A 19,829-nucleotide genomic window follows, 5' to 3' on the forward strand; every position below is an offset into this window, starting at 1 on the left:
GGTGAACTAGGGGCTGAGCTGAGGGAGAAGAACTGAGGGACTTGAAATATGAAGAAAAGGGCATGGCCCCAGTGAATTTCCCTGGGTGAATTTAATCCACCTTTATTTAGTTTGGAGATTATAGATTATATAATCACCCCCCAGACAAAGTAATCTCTTCTCCGGTGGCATCCATACCCGGAAAACTTTAATCCCAGGGTGTTCAGATTTCTGCACAGCTGTTTTCCCAGAACGTATTTAGACCAGATCTGATGCGCTGGACACAACACCTTGACCCAGCACCATGGAGCTAGGAGGGGCCTTCACCATCTTTCTAGCACTCTGCTTGTCTTGTCTGCTCATCCTCATTGCCTGGAAGAACGTCAACAAGGGAGGAAAGCTGCCCCCAGGACCCACACCAATACCCTTCCTGGGGAACGTGTTACAAGTTCGTACGGATGCCACCTTTCAGTCTTTTATGAAGGTGAGTCTGCCTACCTCCTCTCTTAGAGCTGGAAGCAACTAATCCTATTGACAGATACATATATAACCTCTAACTTCTAAAACACAGACTCTTGGAAACACAGATTTTATGAATGTTAGAATTCTGAAATTCCAGAATCTTAAACTCTTGGAAACAGATTCCCAGCACATTGGAACTCAACACTCCCACAGTCTCAGGACTTTGGAATCACAGTACCTTATATCCTTAAACACTAGGATTCTTGCAGTCTGGTTATCTTAGAACTTTGAGACTCAGTATCATGAAATCTTAGGATTCTAGAAATTTAACACTTCAGAGAAAGAAGCATGGACCTTGGAGTTCATCTCATCCTGGTCCATCATTTCACAGGAGAAAATTAAGACTTGTGGAGATGTTTGGGGCGTCTTGCCCAGGATCTTAAGAGGAAAGGCATCTGTGCCATGGTCTCAATAGTCCTTCCAAGCCCAGGACTAATTTTATGTTATTCCCATATTCATATTCCCTTAAAATCTTCATCTCCTAAAATCCTGATTGGTCTATACTTGGTGCTGCAATCAAACCCGCCCCCCCACCTCCCGCCCTCTTATGTCTTCTTTCTCTCCCAGCTCAGGGAAAAATATGGCCAGGTCTTTACTGTGTACATGGGTCCCCGGCCAGTGGTTATTTTATGTGGACATGAAGCAGTGAAGGAGGCCCTGGTAGACCGAGCAGATGAGTTCAGTGGCCGTGGAGAGTTGGCTTCACTAGAGCGAAACTTCCAAGGTTATGGTAAGTTACAACAACAATGAAAACAAAATTATTATAATGTACTTCCTATGTCCCGAGTTCTTCATTACATGAATTACTGCATTAACTCTTTTGAGAGACCTATTAATGTCTGAGTCATTTTGTAAATGAGGAAACTGAAGGTGAGAAAGGTTAGGTAATATCACACAGTAAGCGGTACAACCATTTTATTTTGAACCCAAACCATCTGACTCTAGAGTATCTGCTGCGTTACTTCTGTTCTTATTTTTAATGGATTAGTGACCCTGTGTACCCATAGAAGCCCTCGTTGCCAACCTTACTTCGTATTTTCCTATACATACACACACAGCCAACCCATAGGTCTCTGCCTCCTCGATTTAGGTAGATACTTTTCCAATGTTACCTATACATCTGTCTCTAACTGCCCACACCCTTCAATTCCAAGCAGCCTCACACTATTCTTTCCATCCACCCATTTTTCCATTGTCCCATTCATCCACCAAAAAACCCATTTGTTAATTAGACTTTCAATACACATATCTTTCTGTCCAACTTATCTATACATCTATCAATTAACTTTTCATTTACTGGTCTGTCCATCATTCCATCCATCCATTCATTAACCCTTCCATCATTCATCCATCTATTAATCTTTCCATACATACATCCTTCCAATCATTTATCCATCCATCTCAAATCATTGATCCATTAACCTTTCACCCATCCATTAAGTCTTTCATCCACTCACTAGTCATTCCAGTCATAAACTCTTCCTTCCAGTCATTAATCCACCAAAATCATTTCATTAAATTTCTAAACATTCATTCCCCAATGAATGTATGTATGGTAATTTCTAAATGTTTCTTACTACATGGTAACTCCATTTGTGTAGGTATGTTGATATACAAGTGTGACGGGCCAGCCGCCACGAGTCGATCAGTACCTGAATGGGGGAGTGGGAATGAAATAAAAGACACACACAAATGCTAATGCGGCCGGTCTTCAGTCATGCTGAAGCCCTGAGTTTATTATCTCTAACCAATATATACAATTTGAGTACGTGCAGTTAAACGAAGAAGATATGCATTATCTCAGTGAAAGTAAATCTTTCCAGCTTCAACCTTACTTTGACATAGAAGATACAAGGTCACTGAAACTCACAAAAGTAAATATTTCAAGGAGACAGAATCTACTAATTGTCTAGAAAGCCCTTAGTTTTCTGTGTCTGGGAACTGGCCGTTTTCACCACATTCCTCAGCAGCCGTTAGGCGCTTTTCAGATAAGGCAGAGACAATGTTATGGGGGCAGAAACCGAGCCAGTCTGCAAGGTTCAGGGTTGCAAGAAACCATGGCTCCCCACATCTCCCCCTTTTTTATTTTATAAAAGCAAAGTCCATCCAGCCAGGATGGCGAGGTGACGGTGCCTGACTTAGGTGTCTCAGGACGCCAGCCTCAACTTACCCGTCTTTGGTACTCATATTTTATTAATACAAGCCCTGTCTTAGGTGTTGAAGCGGCTCCCAAGTACTTACCCGTCTTTGGCTAATCCGCCCCTCTAAATGCATGGGGGAGAAAGACTTAAGGCTTCGCCTTGAGCTCAAGCTGATGGATGTCAGCTCGTAAGTCTAACATCCTGCTGATGAAACATCTGATGAGGATAGGGAGTAGGCACAGAACCAAGCAGACACAGATGCCCAATGTAAGAAATATTATAACAGAATGGGTAATATAAGGTATAGAGGGCAAAACACTCCTAAGAACATCAACAAACTCAGAGGCAGCCTGAGCTGCATCAAATTTTAAGGGTTTAGCTTCTCTCATACTTTGAATTTCATCATGAAGCCAGCTTTCTTTTATACACACAGAAACAAGATTACATAAAGCGGCTGAGGCAGCAAGTACAGATTAGTTACGTTTTCTCAAAGTTTGGCCCTGACTGTTCTTAGACCTTTGGTAATTTCTCATCCCCAGAACAGCAGGTGTCTGTTTGTTCTTTATGCTTATCGGAGTTTCCCTTAGCGATCCTCCCAAACTCTGCTTGAAGTTACATTTTCTTAACCCTTAATGCTCCAATTCCCTACATATCCCCTTTTTTATTTTTTATTTTTGAGATCGTGTCTGGCTTAGGTGGTCAGTACAGACATTTTTACTTACCCGTCATTGGATATCAATCATCAAAGCGATCGACTCCTGTCTTAGGTTGTAAAAACGCTTACTGATCATTACCCGTCATTGGCTACCGATCTCCTTTGAGGAAAGCCAGAGACAGCAGTGGCTTTTCCCAGGCAGGGGGAAGGGGAGGCAAGGCTCCTTTTTGGATGTTTTAAGGCAGCTCATTGGGGGTCCCCACTCGGTTTTGCCTGGCTTAGGTTGTATCTCCCGTGAGATATCTTACCCGTCTTTGGCTGCAAACCATCTTTTGGGGACCAGACAGAGAGACATAAGGTGTAAAATATAGAGATAAGCAAAGTTCCTAAAAAGGCACAGTCTTACAGGCTCTTCTTTCCTTAAGGAAAGACATGGGGGGACAGTCGGCTAGGCTGTTGTGTGACTACATCTCCCCCTTTTTTGTTTTTGAAGTATGAGAAACACAGAACGTGTAGTTGTTTCATTTACAGCCTGTCGGAGGGCTATTTGTCCACATCTGAGGACTATGTAAAATAAACAGAACAATAAACAGAATAGCAATATCTCCAGCAAACCCTCTACCCAAAGTCTTTATCCATTTAACAGGGTTTAAAGTGGAAAGTCCTTTTGCAGCTGTGGAAAGTGAGCTTTTTCACAGCCTAGGGGCGTGGATGGGTATCTATAGATGTCTCCTCTTCTGTGGGCTGTCGCTCATGGTATGGTTTAACACCGACCAGGAATTCACAAAGGTTTTTTTTCCGGACCTGGAGAAATACAAGCAAAGCCTCTTCCCCGTGTTATCTCGCGGGGAGAAGTAGGATCAGCTTTCCCACGTAATATTTTAAACAAAGGTTGTAATTCACCGGTTGTCAACCGCAACTGAGGTCTAATCCAATTAATGTCTCCCAGTAGCTTTTGGAAATCATTTAATGTTTTTAAACAATCTCGCCGGATTTGTATTTTTTGAGGCACAATGGCCTGAGGCATTAAACAATATCCCAGATAAGAGTAAGGAAGCACTTGTAGAATTTTTTTTGGGGCTATAACCAGCCCATAATTGAGGAGTTTTTTTTTGTAAATGAGCAAAAGCAGCAAGCAACTTTGGTTCACAAGAGTGGGCAAGAATTATGTCATCCATGTAGTGGATGATGTAAATATCTGAAAATGTCCTTTAGGTAGGTTTTATAGCAGCTGATACAAATTTTTGACATAATGTAGGGCTACTAGCCATTTTTTGAGGTAGCACTAGCCAATGATATCTCTTAAAAGGTTTTTGTAAATTAACAGAAGGAACACTGAAAGCAAATCTAGGGCAGTCATCAGGATTTAAAGGTATAGTATAAAAACAATCTTTTAAGTCCAAAACAATTTTATATGTGTTTTTTGGTATGGCTGTAGGACAGGGCAAGCCTGTCTGTAAGGCTCCCATTAATTCCATGGTTTTATTAACCTTTTGTAAATCTTGTAATAATCTCCACTTACCAGATTTTTTTTTTTTTTTATAATATCAAAAATGGGATAATTCCAGGGAGAATTGGAGGAAGCAATGTGTCCCTTTTAAAGTTGGTCCTGTACTAGCAGCTTGTAAACTCTTTTGTAGGGGGGACCTTTGATCTTTTACGCCTGGTAATTGTCTCATTGTCACAGGGGCTACAACAGGGGCCTCAGGCTGTGGATCCAGCCCTGCAACTACACTTGGAGGAGAGCTTAATTGTAACCTAGGCTTCTATTTTGATTGAGATTTTAATAAAGGCCCCGTCTGTTGAGCCTGAACTAATTGCATTTGAACAGAGAGGGAAGTGAGTGCAGCTTGTAATCTTTGCACCTCTGCTTCCAAGGGGGATCTTTACCCCGAGGATTCCATTGATTTCTAAAAGGAATCTGGGGACTCCGAGGACAATTTCCTCCATCCACAGCAACTTTAAGTTTAATCAACTGTCCCTGAATCTTTTTTAGCTGATCTGCAAAAGAAAGTGTAGTGCCTGCAGGTTGTCTGCCTTCTTGAGCCATAGCCACCAAAGGAGGGTATTTGTTTCTATTATGTTTGGCTGCTTTATCCTCTGAGTCTTCCTGATCCTGAGAGTCTAAATCTTCCCAGTCCTCGACCGGAGGTTCATAATAAATAGGCTCTGTATCTTTAAAAAATTCTTCTGTGGGTTTGGCTTCCTCCCCCTTTTCTCTCTCTGCCAGAGAAGCGGCAGATGAAAGAATTTCTTCATTGCCAGCTTGTTTTACTTTCTCTAGCTTACAGCTCTTACGCCTGAGATCTAAACAATCTCTAATCAAGGTCCACAACCCGAATGTTTCTACAGGGATCTGCTGAGGTCCGTGGGCAGCATAATAATCTTGTAACTGCTCTCCCATTTTCTCCCAAGTTTCCAGACTGACAGTGCCTTCTTCTGGAAACCATGGACAAACTTCTTTTACAAATTCTAAAAACTTATCTAACTGTTCTCTGCTCACCCGACTGCCACGGGCGGCAAGCAATTTCTTAAGTCCTCTAACATACAGGTCCTTGCTGCTAGCGTGACCCATCCTTTACCCTAACTCGGCCCTTCTTTCAAACAAAGAAAACACTCTGATGCCCGTCTGGCCGTGCCCCTCGCGGAGCCAAATCTGTCTTGGCTAAGGCGCTCCGGTATAATTCCCCGGACAGGTAGACAGAAGTCCAGTCGCCGTTATGCCGTATGACAGAACCGGAACCGCAGATTAGGGCCCAATCAAGCTCCGTGACAAGAAGTCGTGGAGCTATCACTCACTCACACATTCATTCGACCGAGGGGTATTGTGCCTTACTCACCACGCATCCACTGATAAGCTCTCTACGAGCTGGGCCCTTGCCACGTGGTGTTCCTCACTGTTACCCCCGTATTCAGGTCCCTGTTCGGGCGCCAAGTGTGACGGGCCAGCCGCCACGAGTCGATCAGTACCTGAATGGGGGAGTGGGAATGAAATAAAAGACACACACAAATGCTAATGCGGCCGGTCTTCAGTCATGCTGAAGCCCTGAGTTTATTATCTCTAACCAATATATACAATTTGAGTACGTGCAGTTAAACGAAGAAGATATGCATTATCTCAGTGAAAGTAAATCTTTCCAGCTTCAACCTTACTTTGACATAGAAGATACAAGGTCACTGAAACTCACAAAAGTAAATATTTCAAGGAGACAGAATCTACTAATTGTCTAGAAAGCCCTTAGTTTTCTGTGTCTGGGAACTGGCCGTTTTCACCACATTCCTCAGCAGCCGTTAGGCGCTTTTCAGATAAGGCAGAGACAATGTTATGGGGGCAGAAACCGAGCCAGTCTGCAAGGTTCAGGGTTGCAAGAAACCATGGCTCCCCACATACAAGTATGAGATTTTGTGTACCTGTATGTGTCTAACTAAAGAATCCAAGTAGTATATAGTAAATAGAGATAGTCTCCCAATCCCAGTGGACTCCAAATGACATTTTACTTATACTTCCTTCCACATTCCTAGGCATCCATCCAGTTATTTACCCAACTCCAAATCTTCGTCCTGTAAGAAACTCTTCTTGACCTCCCCCAATCATTCCTAGCCCAATTCCCTTTCCTCCACTTCAGTCCGGAACTGTTTCTTAGGGTCCTGTAGGGAACCTTTGTCTACCCGGCAAGCCTGGGAGGTTGGGATGGGCTGCCCTGAGAGCAGAGTGTAGAGCTTTCAAAATCTGTCCTCATCCTTGTCTAGCACAGAGTTGGACACAGGAAGGGGAGGGAGGCAGAAGCCTGACACTGACATTCTGGCAGGTGTTGCTCTGGCTAACGGAGAACGATGGAAGATTCTTCGACGCTTCTCCCTGACTATCCTCCGCGACTTTGGGATGGGAAAGCGGAGCATTGAGGAGCGGATCCAGGAGGAGGCTAGCTTCCTACTAGAAGAATTACGGAAGACCAAGGGTATGGGGACGTCAAGGGGGAGGGCTGCAAGATTACTGGGTGGGAGAGCTCAGTTATGAGGTGATAGACCTTGGTGGGAGAAAGCTCTGGAATGGGAGAGGATGAAAAAGATTAAGGATTTACTATTTCCAGCCAGGTTCCATACGAAAAGTTAACGTGAAGGACCCTTAGAGATTACGTGTCCAGAAAATTTAATCAATGGATCTCACAGAGTTTGTGAGGTCCTTATATCACTTGCAGACTTTCACAATATGTGAGTTTGTGCCTTTTTCTGGTGACAGGATCAAACATACACACATACAACTGTGTAAAAACCACATAACATAAAATGTTACCATCCTAACCATTCCTAAGTGTACTTTTCAGTAGGATTAAGTATATTCACGTTGTTGTGAAAATGAAACAAAGTTTTAGAACTGTTTCATCTTGCAAATCTGAAATTATATACACATTTCATTATGTTTTTTTAAGGAATCTGATCCCCACTGAAAAATAAGATCTGGAACCACTGGGGTCTATAGAAAAAAGACACAGAGGCTGAGAAAAACAGAGATGGATAGTTCAGAGACAGAAATAGAGATAATTTCTCTCAATCAGAAATTCCTCACCTGGGCTCTATGGATGGTAAATAATCTGCATAAAGGCTTTGAATATCCATGTACCCCCAGAAACTATTTGCAAGATTGTATATTTTTGAATATGGGCATTGTTTTGGAGAAATTGTGTCCAAACCCACTGACCTGATAAGCATCCTGTTCTATAGCTGGTGCAGCAGAAGGATTTTCTTAATGGATCGAACGGAATCATTGATAGAGACAGACAGAATCCAGTCATTCTTTTTTTTTTTTTTTTAAATGTATCGCTTCTTCCCCAAATCTGTGACTCTTCAGAACAAACACAATTAAATACTAATACCAAAAGGTAGTCATTAAGCTTCACCAGTATTTCTTTAGTGTTTACTACATGACGAGGACAGTGTTAAGCATTTTACATGGATAATTATATTGAATCCTCATGAACCAGTGAAGAGGTTACTAGACCAATTTGCATATTGGGAAATCTAGACGCAAAACACAAGAATGAAACAATGAACACATGCTATGAGGCAGTGGAACCAGGACTTCTATCCTAATCACTGCCTCCATCACCATTTTCATCACCCAGGCACTCCCATCGAACCCACTTTCTTTCTGAGCTGCACTGTCTCCAACGTCATCTGCTCTGTCGTCTTTGGAAGCCGCTTCGACTACAAGGACAAGCAGTTCCTGAAGCTTCTGCAGATGATCAACGAGAGCTTCATTGAGATGAGCACGCCCTGGGCACAGGTGCTCACCAGCCACCTCTTTGCCCATCCCCCAGTTTCAGTTAACAAAGCACTTGCCTGTCTTACTTAATGCTCCCCACAGCCCTTGGAGGCAAGTATCAATATGAGTCTCCTAGAGGCACATAGACTCACTTAGTTCTCAGACTCAGTGTGGGCTGTTGAGCCCAGCTCTCTGACTCCAGGCCCAGCCCACGCTGGCCCCAGGTGCCCAGTGCTGACAAATCCCCCTTGCCTATTGCCCACAGCTATATGACATGTATTCCGGTATCATGCAACATTTGCCAGGAAGACACAATCGCATCTATTACTTGATAGAAGAGCTCAAGGACTTCATTGCCTCTCGGGTCAAGACCAATGAAGAGTCCCTTGACCCACAGAACCCTCGGGACTTTATTGACTGCTTCCTTATCAAGATGCACCAGGTACCTCTTCCTCTTCCCCAACCCTTTCCTTTCATCTCCTCAATCCCTAACACCTGCAACTCATTTGTAAACATGTTAGAGACTAAAAAAAAAAAAAGCAAGCATTTTTTCACTTAGTGTACTTTTTTTTATAGATGAGATACAAAGACTGTAAAGGCATAAACGCTTATATTTTTGAAATAAACTTTGAATCTAAAAATTTTAAGAACATGGACACTAAAAATTTTATACTTTTCTAGTCATGTGTGATTACAACTGCCAGAGCTTACAACTGTAGAAAAGTAGAATGAGTCTTAGAGTTCTAGAATTTGAGAGGCTTAGACATTTAGTCTTTAAACTTAAGAATTTAAACTTTAAATTTGAAAGTTGGAAGTCTTAGAGATGTAGAAATTTAGAAACTTAATACTTCTGTATCATAGATTCTTAGAATTTTAGAAATATATGTATATTTAACACAGAACAGCAGCACTTAAAAGTTTAAAATTATGCACCCTAATGTTCCAGAACTTTCAAATCTGACAAGGCTCTCTCTATTTTCTTCTCTTCCCACTCTCTTTATTGTTCACTCCACTCGAAGCAACTAGCCTCCTCCTTGCTGTTCTTCTAACACACCAGGCACAGTCCTGCCTCAGGACCTTTCCCCTGGCTGTTTCCTCTCCCAGATATCTACTTGGTTTACCCATCTGACCTGCCCATATATAAAAGAAGACAATAAGATAAAGACAGAAAAGGATGATTCTTTTTTTTGTAATTAAAGTTTATTGGGGTGACAATTGTTAGTAAAGTTACATAGATTTCAGGTGTATAATTCTGTATTACATCATCTATAAATCCCCTTGTGCGCTCACCACCCAGAGTCAGCTCTCCTTCCATCACCATATATTTGATGCTTCTCTTTCTTATTCCACTCATTTTCAGGATAAAAATAACCCTGACACAGAATTCAACCTCAAGAACTTGGTCCTCACCACTCTCAACCTCTTCTTTGCTGGCACAGAGACTGTGAGCTCCACCCTGCGCTATGGATTTCTGCTCCTGATGAAGCATCCTGAGGTGGAAGGTGAGTGTCCACCTGAGCTGCTTACCTGGTGACTCCCATTCCCAACAGGAAAGAAGGCATCACCTTGAAACCTCAGAACCCTATGGCTTAGACTCTTTAGAATCTCACGATACAGAACCTCAGAATCATTTAATTTAATCTTATACTTGGTGCTTTATTAGTTTACTATGGCTGCTGTTGTCAGCTACTAGAAACTTAGTAGCTTAAAACAACATAATCTGTTATTGTATAGTTTCTGGAGTTCAGAAGTTCAAATAGGCTTCCACTGGGCTGAATCACGGTAGAATGAGTCCCGGCCTTTTCCAGCTTCTGGAGCGGTATTCCGTGCATTCCTGGGCTCATGATTTTCCCTAAGTCTTCAAAGCCAGCAGCACAGATCTTCAAATCTCCATTGTTTCCATTGTCACATCTCCTTCCCTGACTCTGACCCTCCTCCTTTCGTCTTATACAGACACTTCCAATTATATTTAACGCTAACCTGGATAATTCTGGATAATCTCCCTTTCTCAATATTTTTAATCAATGATATCTGCAAAGTCCCTTTGTCATATAAAGTCACATTCACAGGTGCCAGGGATTAGAAGGTGGATATCTTTAATGGCCATTATTTAGCTGACTACGGTGCCTGAATCAAATAGAATCCATCTCCAATAAATTGCAATCTGGTGCAGTTGGGTCACACCAGTAATGAGGAGCTCATTACTTGTTTAAGGAAAATATCCATTTTTAGCCCCGCTTCCTTCTAATGCAGTTCAAAACAAGCCAATGAATTTTTCCTGGTACAGATGATGGGAGACACTAAGTTGTTTCCACTCAAACTCCTCCATTGTCCAACTTATCTAAGTAATCAAATATGTAATGGATACTTTCTAGGTGCTGGGCACTGTCCGAGTTACTTGCATGCTGAATTTTATGTGAACTTTACAACTCTATGAGTGTGTTAGACCATCACATCTGTTCTGAAGATGAAGAGACAGAGGGTCAGAAAGCAAAGTCATTTGCCCCAAGGTCACTCAACCAGGAAGTGCAGATGGGTGAACTGCATCAACAGTGTTCTTAATCACTGTCACATAATTTTGTCATTTGCTTCAATCCTGTCCTAGTTATCTATTGTGCCTCTTCCCTATCCCGTCAAAACTCTGTGTATGAAAGCCCAGCTGGGACCAAGACACTGCCCTGTTCATCAGCCTTCCATGGCTCCTTGGTGCTTTCAATATAAAGACCAAAAGTCCCAACTAGCATTCAAGGATCCAGGCTGCATGCCTCCCCATAGTCTGATGAGTATTTCTTAACCACCCCCCCAGCCACCAATGTGTCAGGTGTTAAGAATAAAGAGGCAATCCAAACACACATGGCTTGCTCCCTCAGGGTCCACCGGTACTGAAGATACAAACCCAAGGCCCAACCCTGGCTTCTAGAAACACTTCCCGTGTTCTTGTCTGCTATGTTTTCTGACCCTCTCCAGCCAAAATCCATGAAGAAATTGACCAGGTGATAGGACCACACCGGATCCCAAGTGTGGATGACCGAGTCAAGATGCCCTACACAGATGCCGTGATCCACGAGATACAAAGACTGACAGATATCGTGCCCATGGGTGTCCCCCATAACGTCATCCGAGACACTCATTTCCGAGGCTACCTTCTGCCGAAGGTGGAGTACACCATTGTCACCCCTTCTCCTTCCACTGCACCCCCTCTTCTCCTGGTTCCTTACCCCATACTCCAACACTGATTTCTTTTAACTGCTTCCATTTTCACCCCAGGGCACCGATGTGTTTCCCCTGCTTGGCTCAGTTCTCAAAGACCCAAAATACTTCCGCTACCCAGATGCCTTCTATCCCCAACACTTCTTGGATGAGTCTGGCCGCTTCAAGAAGAATGAAGCCTTTGTGCCTTTTTCTTCTGGTAGGTTTCTATGGTCTGAGCTCCCCCCAGGAACATGCTTGATATGTCACCCAACCATTGATCTGTAGTTGATATTCAGGTCTGAACAGGAAATTGAACGCTGTTTCGTAGAATCATAGAATCCCAGAATCACGGAATATTATTGAAACCATTGACTGTGCTAATAAGAAAAGTAATAGCACTAAACAGGGGTGAGCAAACTTTCTCTGCTAAGGACCAAATAGAAACTATATTAGGTTTTTCTAGCCATATGGTCTCTGTCTGAACTACGTAGTCTGAACTACTCATCTCCACCATTGTACTATAAAAGTGACCAGTGGTTAGGAAAGAGGATCTCACTCTATCACTTACAAACTGTGTGGCATGGGGAAGTTACTGCAGTTCCCTATCTGTAAAATGGAGACTAATCTCGCCAGCCGTTAGAACAGTGACTAACATAAGCACTATTTAAGTGTAAGCTTTCATTTCTCTCCCTCTCACCAGTATCTGGCACCAATTAGGCATTTTATAAACCTTTGAGAAATTGAAATACACAGAATCTTCAAGTTGGAGGGTCCTTTACAACCATTCCATCTTGGAATCTGATGGAATCCGAGCCGTCAGAGAAGTAGCTGCCACGTGTTGGGTGGCGTATCCTAGCTGAGCACTAACTATAGGAATCCACCGAGTCTTTACAATAACTCTATAAAGTGGGTATTATCATGACCCCAGAGAGGCTGAGGAAGTTAGCTGAGGCTCAGAGGGGGTCATGGGGGTCAAAAGGCTCCCCACTCCGCATTATCCCAGTGCAAGAGTGACTCACCTTCCTGCCCTCCCCTGTGCTCACAGGAAAGCGCATCTGCCTGGGCGAGTCCATGGCCCGCATGGAGCTCTTCCTCTACTTGACCTCCATTCTTCAGAACTTCTCCCTACGCCCGCTGGTGCCACCGGCTGACATCGATATCACGCCCAGAGTCACAGGCTTTGGCAACATCCCCCCGATCTATCAACTCTGCCTTGTGGCCCGCTGAGCGCCCCCTACCGGGTGCGGAAGGAACCGTGGGAGAACAGAGTTCTGCCCAAGTGTAGAGGGACACCCACCCTAATCTCCCTAAAGTCTCACCACACCCCTAAGAGAAGGCACTATTACTGCTGTCACGGGGCTACAGGTCAGCAAGGGTCACCTAAAAATATAGAGCTGCATATCTTCTCCATCCTATAGAAAAGAAACGGCCAGTCCAACATTTCAACAAAAGCCTGCGTATTTTTCATGTACTTGATCACCTCTGGTGAGGTTTCTGTCTATACCAAATTCTTGTTGTAGTTTCCATGTCTTTATGGTGTTCCTTTGTCTTTGCCCTCATAATGACCAAACTGTGGGTCACAATCCCTTCTCCTTGATCCTCATATTTACCACCTCCCCCCAAAGGCAACAAGGAATTCAAGACTATGGAGTGTAGCAGGTTTACTGGGTGTTGTGTGTGTGACATCAGTAAGGCACTGCAAACAACTCAAAATGGCCTTTTTCACTTCCTTGTTTTTAAGTATCTTTCCTGCCAGCTCCCCACCAGAGATTTCCTACTCGTTGGGCCACCCTCATAATATCCCAGCCTCAACCATCTTGCTGGCTCATTACCTCTCCCTCCCCATCATCTCTCTTTCTAAACCTGGTCCCCTGGTTGTTCTTATAATTTCCAATTCCAAATACTCTCCAATCCATTTTGAAGAATAGTTAAATCGCCCATAGCTCTGTTATTCCATTTCTAAACTCCATCAACTTGCTCAGCTGATGAAAGCTTTCCCCCAGAATTCATTTTATTCAACCAATATTTATCAAACACCCAACGTGTGCCAGCACACTCTGCAGGTACTTAGGATCCATCATTGAACAAAATGGACAAGATTCTTGCCCTCATAGAGCTTACATACTAGTGCGGAAGGTAGACAATGAAAAATAAACATAATAAATAAACAAATGACATACTTTGTTAAGAAAGAAGGTAGGGGAGTGGCATAGGGAATCCCAGGATTGGTAATTTTAAATCGGTGGTCGTGGGTGGTTTCACAAGGCAATGAGGAGCAAGCCATGGAGATATCTGAGAGGGAGCTTTCCTGGACGAACAATTAAAAGGAGCAGAGTCTAAGACAGAAAGCTGCATGTGTACATGAATCCACAAGGAGATACATGGAGTGGAAGAGGAAGGGAAAGAGTAAGAATAAATGAGATGAGGGTAGAGAGTTAAAGGGCCAGATTGACTGGGGCCTTGTGGTCCTCCCTGGAGACTTGAGTGAGATGGAGGACTTTGGGGGGCTGGTGAGCCTAGGGTGACATGTATTGACATGTTTTAAATGGCTCACTCTAGCTATTGTATGATGAATAGATTGAAGGAGGGGGTAAGACAAAAGCAAGGACCAATTAGAAAGCTGCTACAATGACAATGGTGGCTCAGACACAGCCGAACCAGTGGAGATGGGAAGAAGTTAATGGATTTGGAATCTACTATGATGCCTGAGATTGCAAGGTTTGCTAATGTTTTGAATGTAGGATGTGAAAGAAAGAAGGGGTTCAGGCATCACTCCTGGGATAACAGCTCATCCTTTACTAGTTGTTTCTCAACCCGAAGCCCCCAGAGAAGCTTAAGTCCCATAATAGTCAGGATTCCTGTTTTTAATCAACACAAAATAGCTTTGGCTATTTTAAGCAGAAAAGGCTGCTGGCTATTGGAAGGAGAATGGCTAGCTCACAAAGTCAGTGGGAAGTCAAGTGAAGTATATGAGTTGGAAAAATAAAGAAGCTTTGCCAGGAGAACAACTGCAAAGATAATATCTCGTACCATCAGCTAAGGGCTGCTGCTGTATTGCCACACACACACCCCACCCCTGGGACACTGCCATGGGACTCTCGACCCATTGCCCCTGCAGCAGACAACTTCATGATTGTATCTGTTTTTGTTGTCACTTTCTCAAGTAAGATTCATAGTTTCAGGCAGGATGATCCAATTAGCCAAGCCATTATCAGATATTAAAGCCTTAGGGTGCAGAGTGTGGTCACAAAGATTTAATGGTCCCTTCAGCTTCTGTGGTGGGAGGCAATGACTTTCCTTTGATGAAGAGTCACACAGTAGGGACTTTGCAAAATTGGAAGTGAGTTTTGACTGAAAGTGTAATAAATAGCAAATGCCATGATGCTTATTATGTGAATTGGGTCCTCTGGGAAGTAGAGGCTTGGATGGAGTTCCAAGTGCTTCATTTTATTGGAAGGTAATGTTGTGAACGACAGAAGAGGAAGGAATCAGAATGGGTCAGGAAAAGTCTTCAGATGCAGATTTGACACCCACAAAAGGAAAGAGGAGTAAAATTGGGCAGGGAGAGACTCAGACCACCATGCAGAGTTGCAATTTATCTAATAGGTAACTCTGAAGTGAAGATTGCTGTTAGGTGTCTCATGTTGGGCAAGAAATGGTCATGTCCTGGATCACAGCTGTCCTCACTTGCTGGCTGGAGCTTTCTTGGAAGAACATGGACTCTGTTCCAAGCAGAGGTAGATTCTGAAGGTGTATCTGAGACTGTCGGCTCACTGCACTCCTTGCAGCTGAATGGCAAGTTCTTTCTTGAAGGGGGAACTGAGTGTCACATCTCCCTGCCCACCACAGACACAAACATACAAATATACATCATTAAAGCCGTCATGCTCCTTCTATACGCATTGCATTTCAGAGCTACAAACACCCTTATAAGTGTACAACTGTCAACTGATGGATGCTCGTGTCAATTCAACGCCTACAGGAATCTCCAGTTTGGGATGTGGTGAAAAAGGAAACTTTATTTAGTGGAAACAGCTCAATTGTGATACCCCCTGCTGTGGACCAGCATGACTGTGAGGTGTCCCTCTGGCAATGCATCCCTCGGGCAAGGCCCCTTTCTGGCGAGACAGCTCTGCTCTGATCTGGTCGGGCAAGATTGTCTTCAGCTCCAGCTTGGGAAACACAGGCTTCAGTCTTCAGTGAAAAGGGAACGTGCCCTCTTCTAAAGGGGAGCTGAATTATATAGAGATAAGCCCCTGACCTGGCCCCTGATTGGTCTGCACTCATGTAAATGAGGACTCCAAATCCTCACAGTTTGATTGGTCCAAAAATCAATGGCATGAATGGTCGGAGTGGTCAATGAAGATGCTAATGGGGATATAGCTGTGCAGCTCCAATTAGATGGGGAAATTCTCAATCCTATGGGTTGAAATACGATTCCAGGAATCGTATAAGGTTTGGATCAGATAGCAGGAACACAATGCAGACAGGCAGTTCAATGCAGACAGTAGGCAGTGTAGTGCAGGCTTCTCCCTGAAGCACGGCTTGCAGGAGAGGCTCCTGTTTAGCAATGGCTGTTAGGCTCCATTTGTAAATTTAAGCCCAATTAGCCACCAAGAGCCCTTCGTGGTAGGTATCTTCTTTCTCAGGGTCAACAAATCCAATGGCCATCAAACTGTTTTAGCTGTGGAAATATTTCTCAAAGTAAGTTATGTACAAGTCTAATACATGAAGCTGGGGAGGGAATTTCTGACCTTCTCTCTGGGTAAAACATGGAAGAGTGCTAGACTCTCAAAAGAGCCTTAACTTTCATTGATGAGAGCCGATTAGAAAGGTCCTAGAAATTCCGAGGGCCATAAGGCAGTATAGTCATTCAGCACACATCCCTGTTCTAAGTGAGGACTTATGAAAAGACCTGATAATGTATCAGTGACCAGGATAGACTCATTCACTGATCACATGGAGCTCACAGTCCAGCAAAGAAGACTGGCCCATCTTTGGACAATGACAGACCAGGGTGGCCAGGGCTCTGATGGAAACAGGATATATGTTGAAGGTGGCTGTGGAAGAGGAAGGGCCCAAGTGGTTTGGGGCAACATTAGGTGGTATGAGGCACATATGAGAGAGGTGATATCCCTTTTATTTTTTGGAAGTAATTTGTTTTACTGGAGTAAATTCTTCTCAAAAACTAGGTGAATCAATTGTCTTTATACTGTCACTGGTATGAAGAGCCAAAAAGGACACATGAGTCAGAGAGGACATTTTCTTTACTTTGGTGGGTTTTTTTCTTTTGTTGTTTGTTTTTAATTAAAGCGTATTGGGGTAACAATTGTTGGCAAAGTTACATAGGTTTCAGGTGTACAATTCTGTAATACATCATCTATATATCACATTGTGTGTTCACCACCCAGAGTACTTTGGGGTTTTTTAATTTAAAAAAGTTTTATTGAGATATAATTCAAATATCACAAAATTCACCCATTGGAAGTATACAATTAAATGGTGTTAGGTATATTCATAGATAGAGTCACCTATCACCATAGTCAATTTTAGGACTTTTTCATCATGTCAAATATCATACCTTCTAGGTATTATTTCCCTACCCTGTTACCCCAATTCCCTGCTCTAAGCAACAACTAATCTATTAGGGTGGTGCAAAAGTAATTGCAGTTTTTGCAATTATTTTTAACCTTTTAAACCACAATAACTTTTGCACCAAACTAATACTTTCTATCTATAGAGATTCTCTATTCTTGACTTTCATATGAATGGAATCATATAATATGTGGCCTTTGTGACTGGCTTCTTTAACCCAACATAATATTTTCAAGGTTCATGCTTGTGGTATTATCATGTATACAGTAGTCCCCCCTTGTCTATGGAGGATATGTTCCAAGACCCCCAGTGGATGCCTGAAAAGGCATATAGTACCAAACACTATATATACTGTGTTTTCTCCTATATATACATACCTATGATAAAGTTTAATTTATCAGTTAGGCACAGTAAGAGATTAACACCGATAACTAATAAGAAAATAGAACAATTATGACAATATACTGTAACAAAAGTTATGTGAATGGCTTTGGAGCCATTATTAGTGAAATGAGGGCTACATGATCACAAGCCCTGCAATAAACAATAGTCCATCTGATAACCTAGGTGACTACTAAATAACTAACTGGCAGGCAGCCTGCGGATATGCTGGACAAAGGGAAGTTTCACATCCCAGGTAGGACAGAGTTGGATGATGCAAGATTTCATCATGCTACTCAAAGAACAGCACACAATTTTAAACATATGAATTGCGAGGTAGTGGGTCCTGATCTAGTCAAGATGGCAGAGTAGGTAAATGCTCTGCTTACCTCCTCCTCTCATGACCAAATCAAAATTACAACTAAACTATAGAACAACCATCATTATAATCACCTGAAGTCTAGATGAACTGAAGCCCCACAACTAAGGACATACAGAAGAAGCCAACTTGAGACTGGTAGGAGGGGTGGAGCCATGAAACAGGCTGGTCCCACACCCCTGTATGGCAGTTAAAAATGGGGAGGGATATCTCAGTTGTGGAGGTTCCCCCCAGAGGTGTGAGGGGTCCCAGACCACACCAGGCTCCCCAGGCCAGGGTTCTAGTACCAGGGAGAGAAGTCCCCATAACTTCTGGCTATGAAAACCAGCTAAGATTGTGGCTAAGTGAGATGGAGGGCGGCTGCATTCCGAGGCATTCCTCTTATAGGCCCTCTCATGGATGTACTTGCTGACAGACTCACTCTGAGCTCCAGCACTGGAAGAGCAGCTTGAAAGTTGCCAGGGACATAAGGGGAGGAAGAAAATTTTCTGGCTTTAGGACAAGGGTTGGAGGGGCAGCTTTCTCCCAGATGGATGAGCTGGTGGAAGCCATTGTTTATTTTTTGAGCCCTCCCCCGTCACAGCATGCAGACGCAGGCAGCGCCATATCTGAGTTTCCATCAACCTGGCTAACATTGTTCACCTGGATTCCCTGAGACCCTGCCCCACCCAATTTTCAGGCCTACCCAAGCTGCTTCCAGTGGCTTTTCTGTATAAACCACTTGTCTTGGCTCATGCTAGATATTCGCCAATGATACATCTGATAAGGGGTTAATATTCAAAATTTATTTTAAAAACTCATACAACTCAACACCAAAACAACAAACAATCGAATTAACAAATGGGCAGAGGACCTGAATAGACATTTCTCCAAAGAAGGCAAAAAGATGACCAATAGACATATGTAAAGATGCTCAGCATCACTAATCATTAGAGAAATGCAAATAAAAACCACAATGAGATATCATCTCACACCCATCAGGATGGCCATCATCAATAAATCAACAAACAAGTGTTGGTGAGGATGTGGAGAAAAGGGAACCTTTGTGTATTGTTGGTGGGATTGCAAATTGGTGCAACCACCATGGAAAACAGTATGGAGGTTCCTCAAAAAATTAAAACTAGAACTACCTTCTGACCCAGCAATTCCATTCCTGGGTATTTATTCAAAGAAATGCAAAATTTCCTTTCCTATTTTGGCTGATGGAGGAGAAGTAAAGTGATATAGATGCTCTGGAAAAGTTTGGCAGATTCTTATAAAGTTAAACATACACTTATCAAATGACCCAGCAATCCCCCTCTTAAGAATTTAAAAAAGAGAAATAAAAACTTATGTTCACACCAAACCTTTACACTAAATTTTATACCAATTTTATTTATGATGGCCAAAACCCAGACTCAACCCAAATGTTTTTCAATTGGTGAATGGACTTCAGTATGTCCATAAAATGGAATACTACTCAGTAACAAAAAAGGAATGAAGTACTGATACATGCTATGAAATGGATGTAGTATGCTATGTGAAAACAAAAGAACTCAAAGCTTCTACTCTGTGTTTCCATTATACAAAATTAAAGAAAAGAAAAAATGATAGGGACAGAAAATGGATATATGGTTGTCTGGGATTGGGAGTGAGGCTAGAATCTGACTACAAAGAGTGTGGAAAACAGATTTTTTTTTTAAATTTTTTATTGGGGAATATTGGGGAACACTGTGTTTTTCC

General features: G+C 42.7%; 1 protein-coding gene across 1 annotated transcript; it reads left to right on the top strand.

Annotated features, from left to right (window-relative positions):
* Nucleotides 1-222: 222 nt before the first annotated feature.
* LOC109458004 (cytochrome P450 2G1) lies at nucleotides 223-13,927 on the top strand. The gene is made up of 9 exons (XM_019751316.3): nucleotides 223-463; nucleotides 1,069-1,231; nucleotides 7,107-7,256; nucleotides 8,421-8,581; nucleotides 8,826-9,002; nucleotides 9,921-10,062; nucleotides 11,528-11,715; nucleotides 11,828-11,969; nucleotides 12,798-13,927. Exons 1-9 carry the CDS (start codon nucleotides 284-286, stop codon nucleotides 12,977-12,979), a joined length of 1,485 nt encoding a protein of 494 aa, XP_019606875.3. The 5' UTR covers nucleotides 223-283; the 3' UTR covers nucleotides 12,980-13,927.
* The last annotated feature ends 5,902 nt before the right edge of the window (nucleotides 13,928-19,829 follow it).

The sequence above is a fragment of the Rhinolophus sinicus genome, chromosome 8, assembly GCF_057876585.1.
Source record: "Rhinolophus sinicus isolate RSI-liver-muscle chromosome 8, RSI-T2T, whole genome shotgun sequence".
NCBI classification, from domain to species: domain Eukaryota; kingdom Metazoa; phylum Chordata; class Mammalia; order Chiroptera; family Rhinolophidae; genus Rhinolophus; species Rhinolophus sinicus.

Excerpts from the sequence above, each read along its gene's own strand:
- LOC109458004 (XM_019751316.3), top strand. The coding sequence starts at position 284 with ATGGAGCTAGGAGGGGCCTTCACCATCTTTCTAGCACTCTGCTTGTCT. Across the intron at positions 11,716-11,827 it reads GAGGCTACCTTCTGCCGAAG|GGCACCGATGTGTTTCCCCT; the intron begins GTGGAGTACACC and ends TTTTCACCCCAG. Across the intron at positions 11,970-12,797 it reads CTTTGTGCCTTTTTCTTCTG|GAAAGCGCATCTGCCTGGGC; the intron begins GTAGGTTTCTAT and ends CTGTGCTCACAG.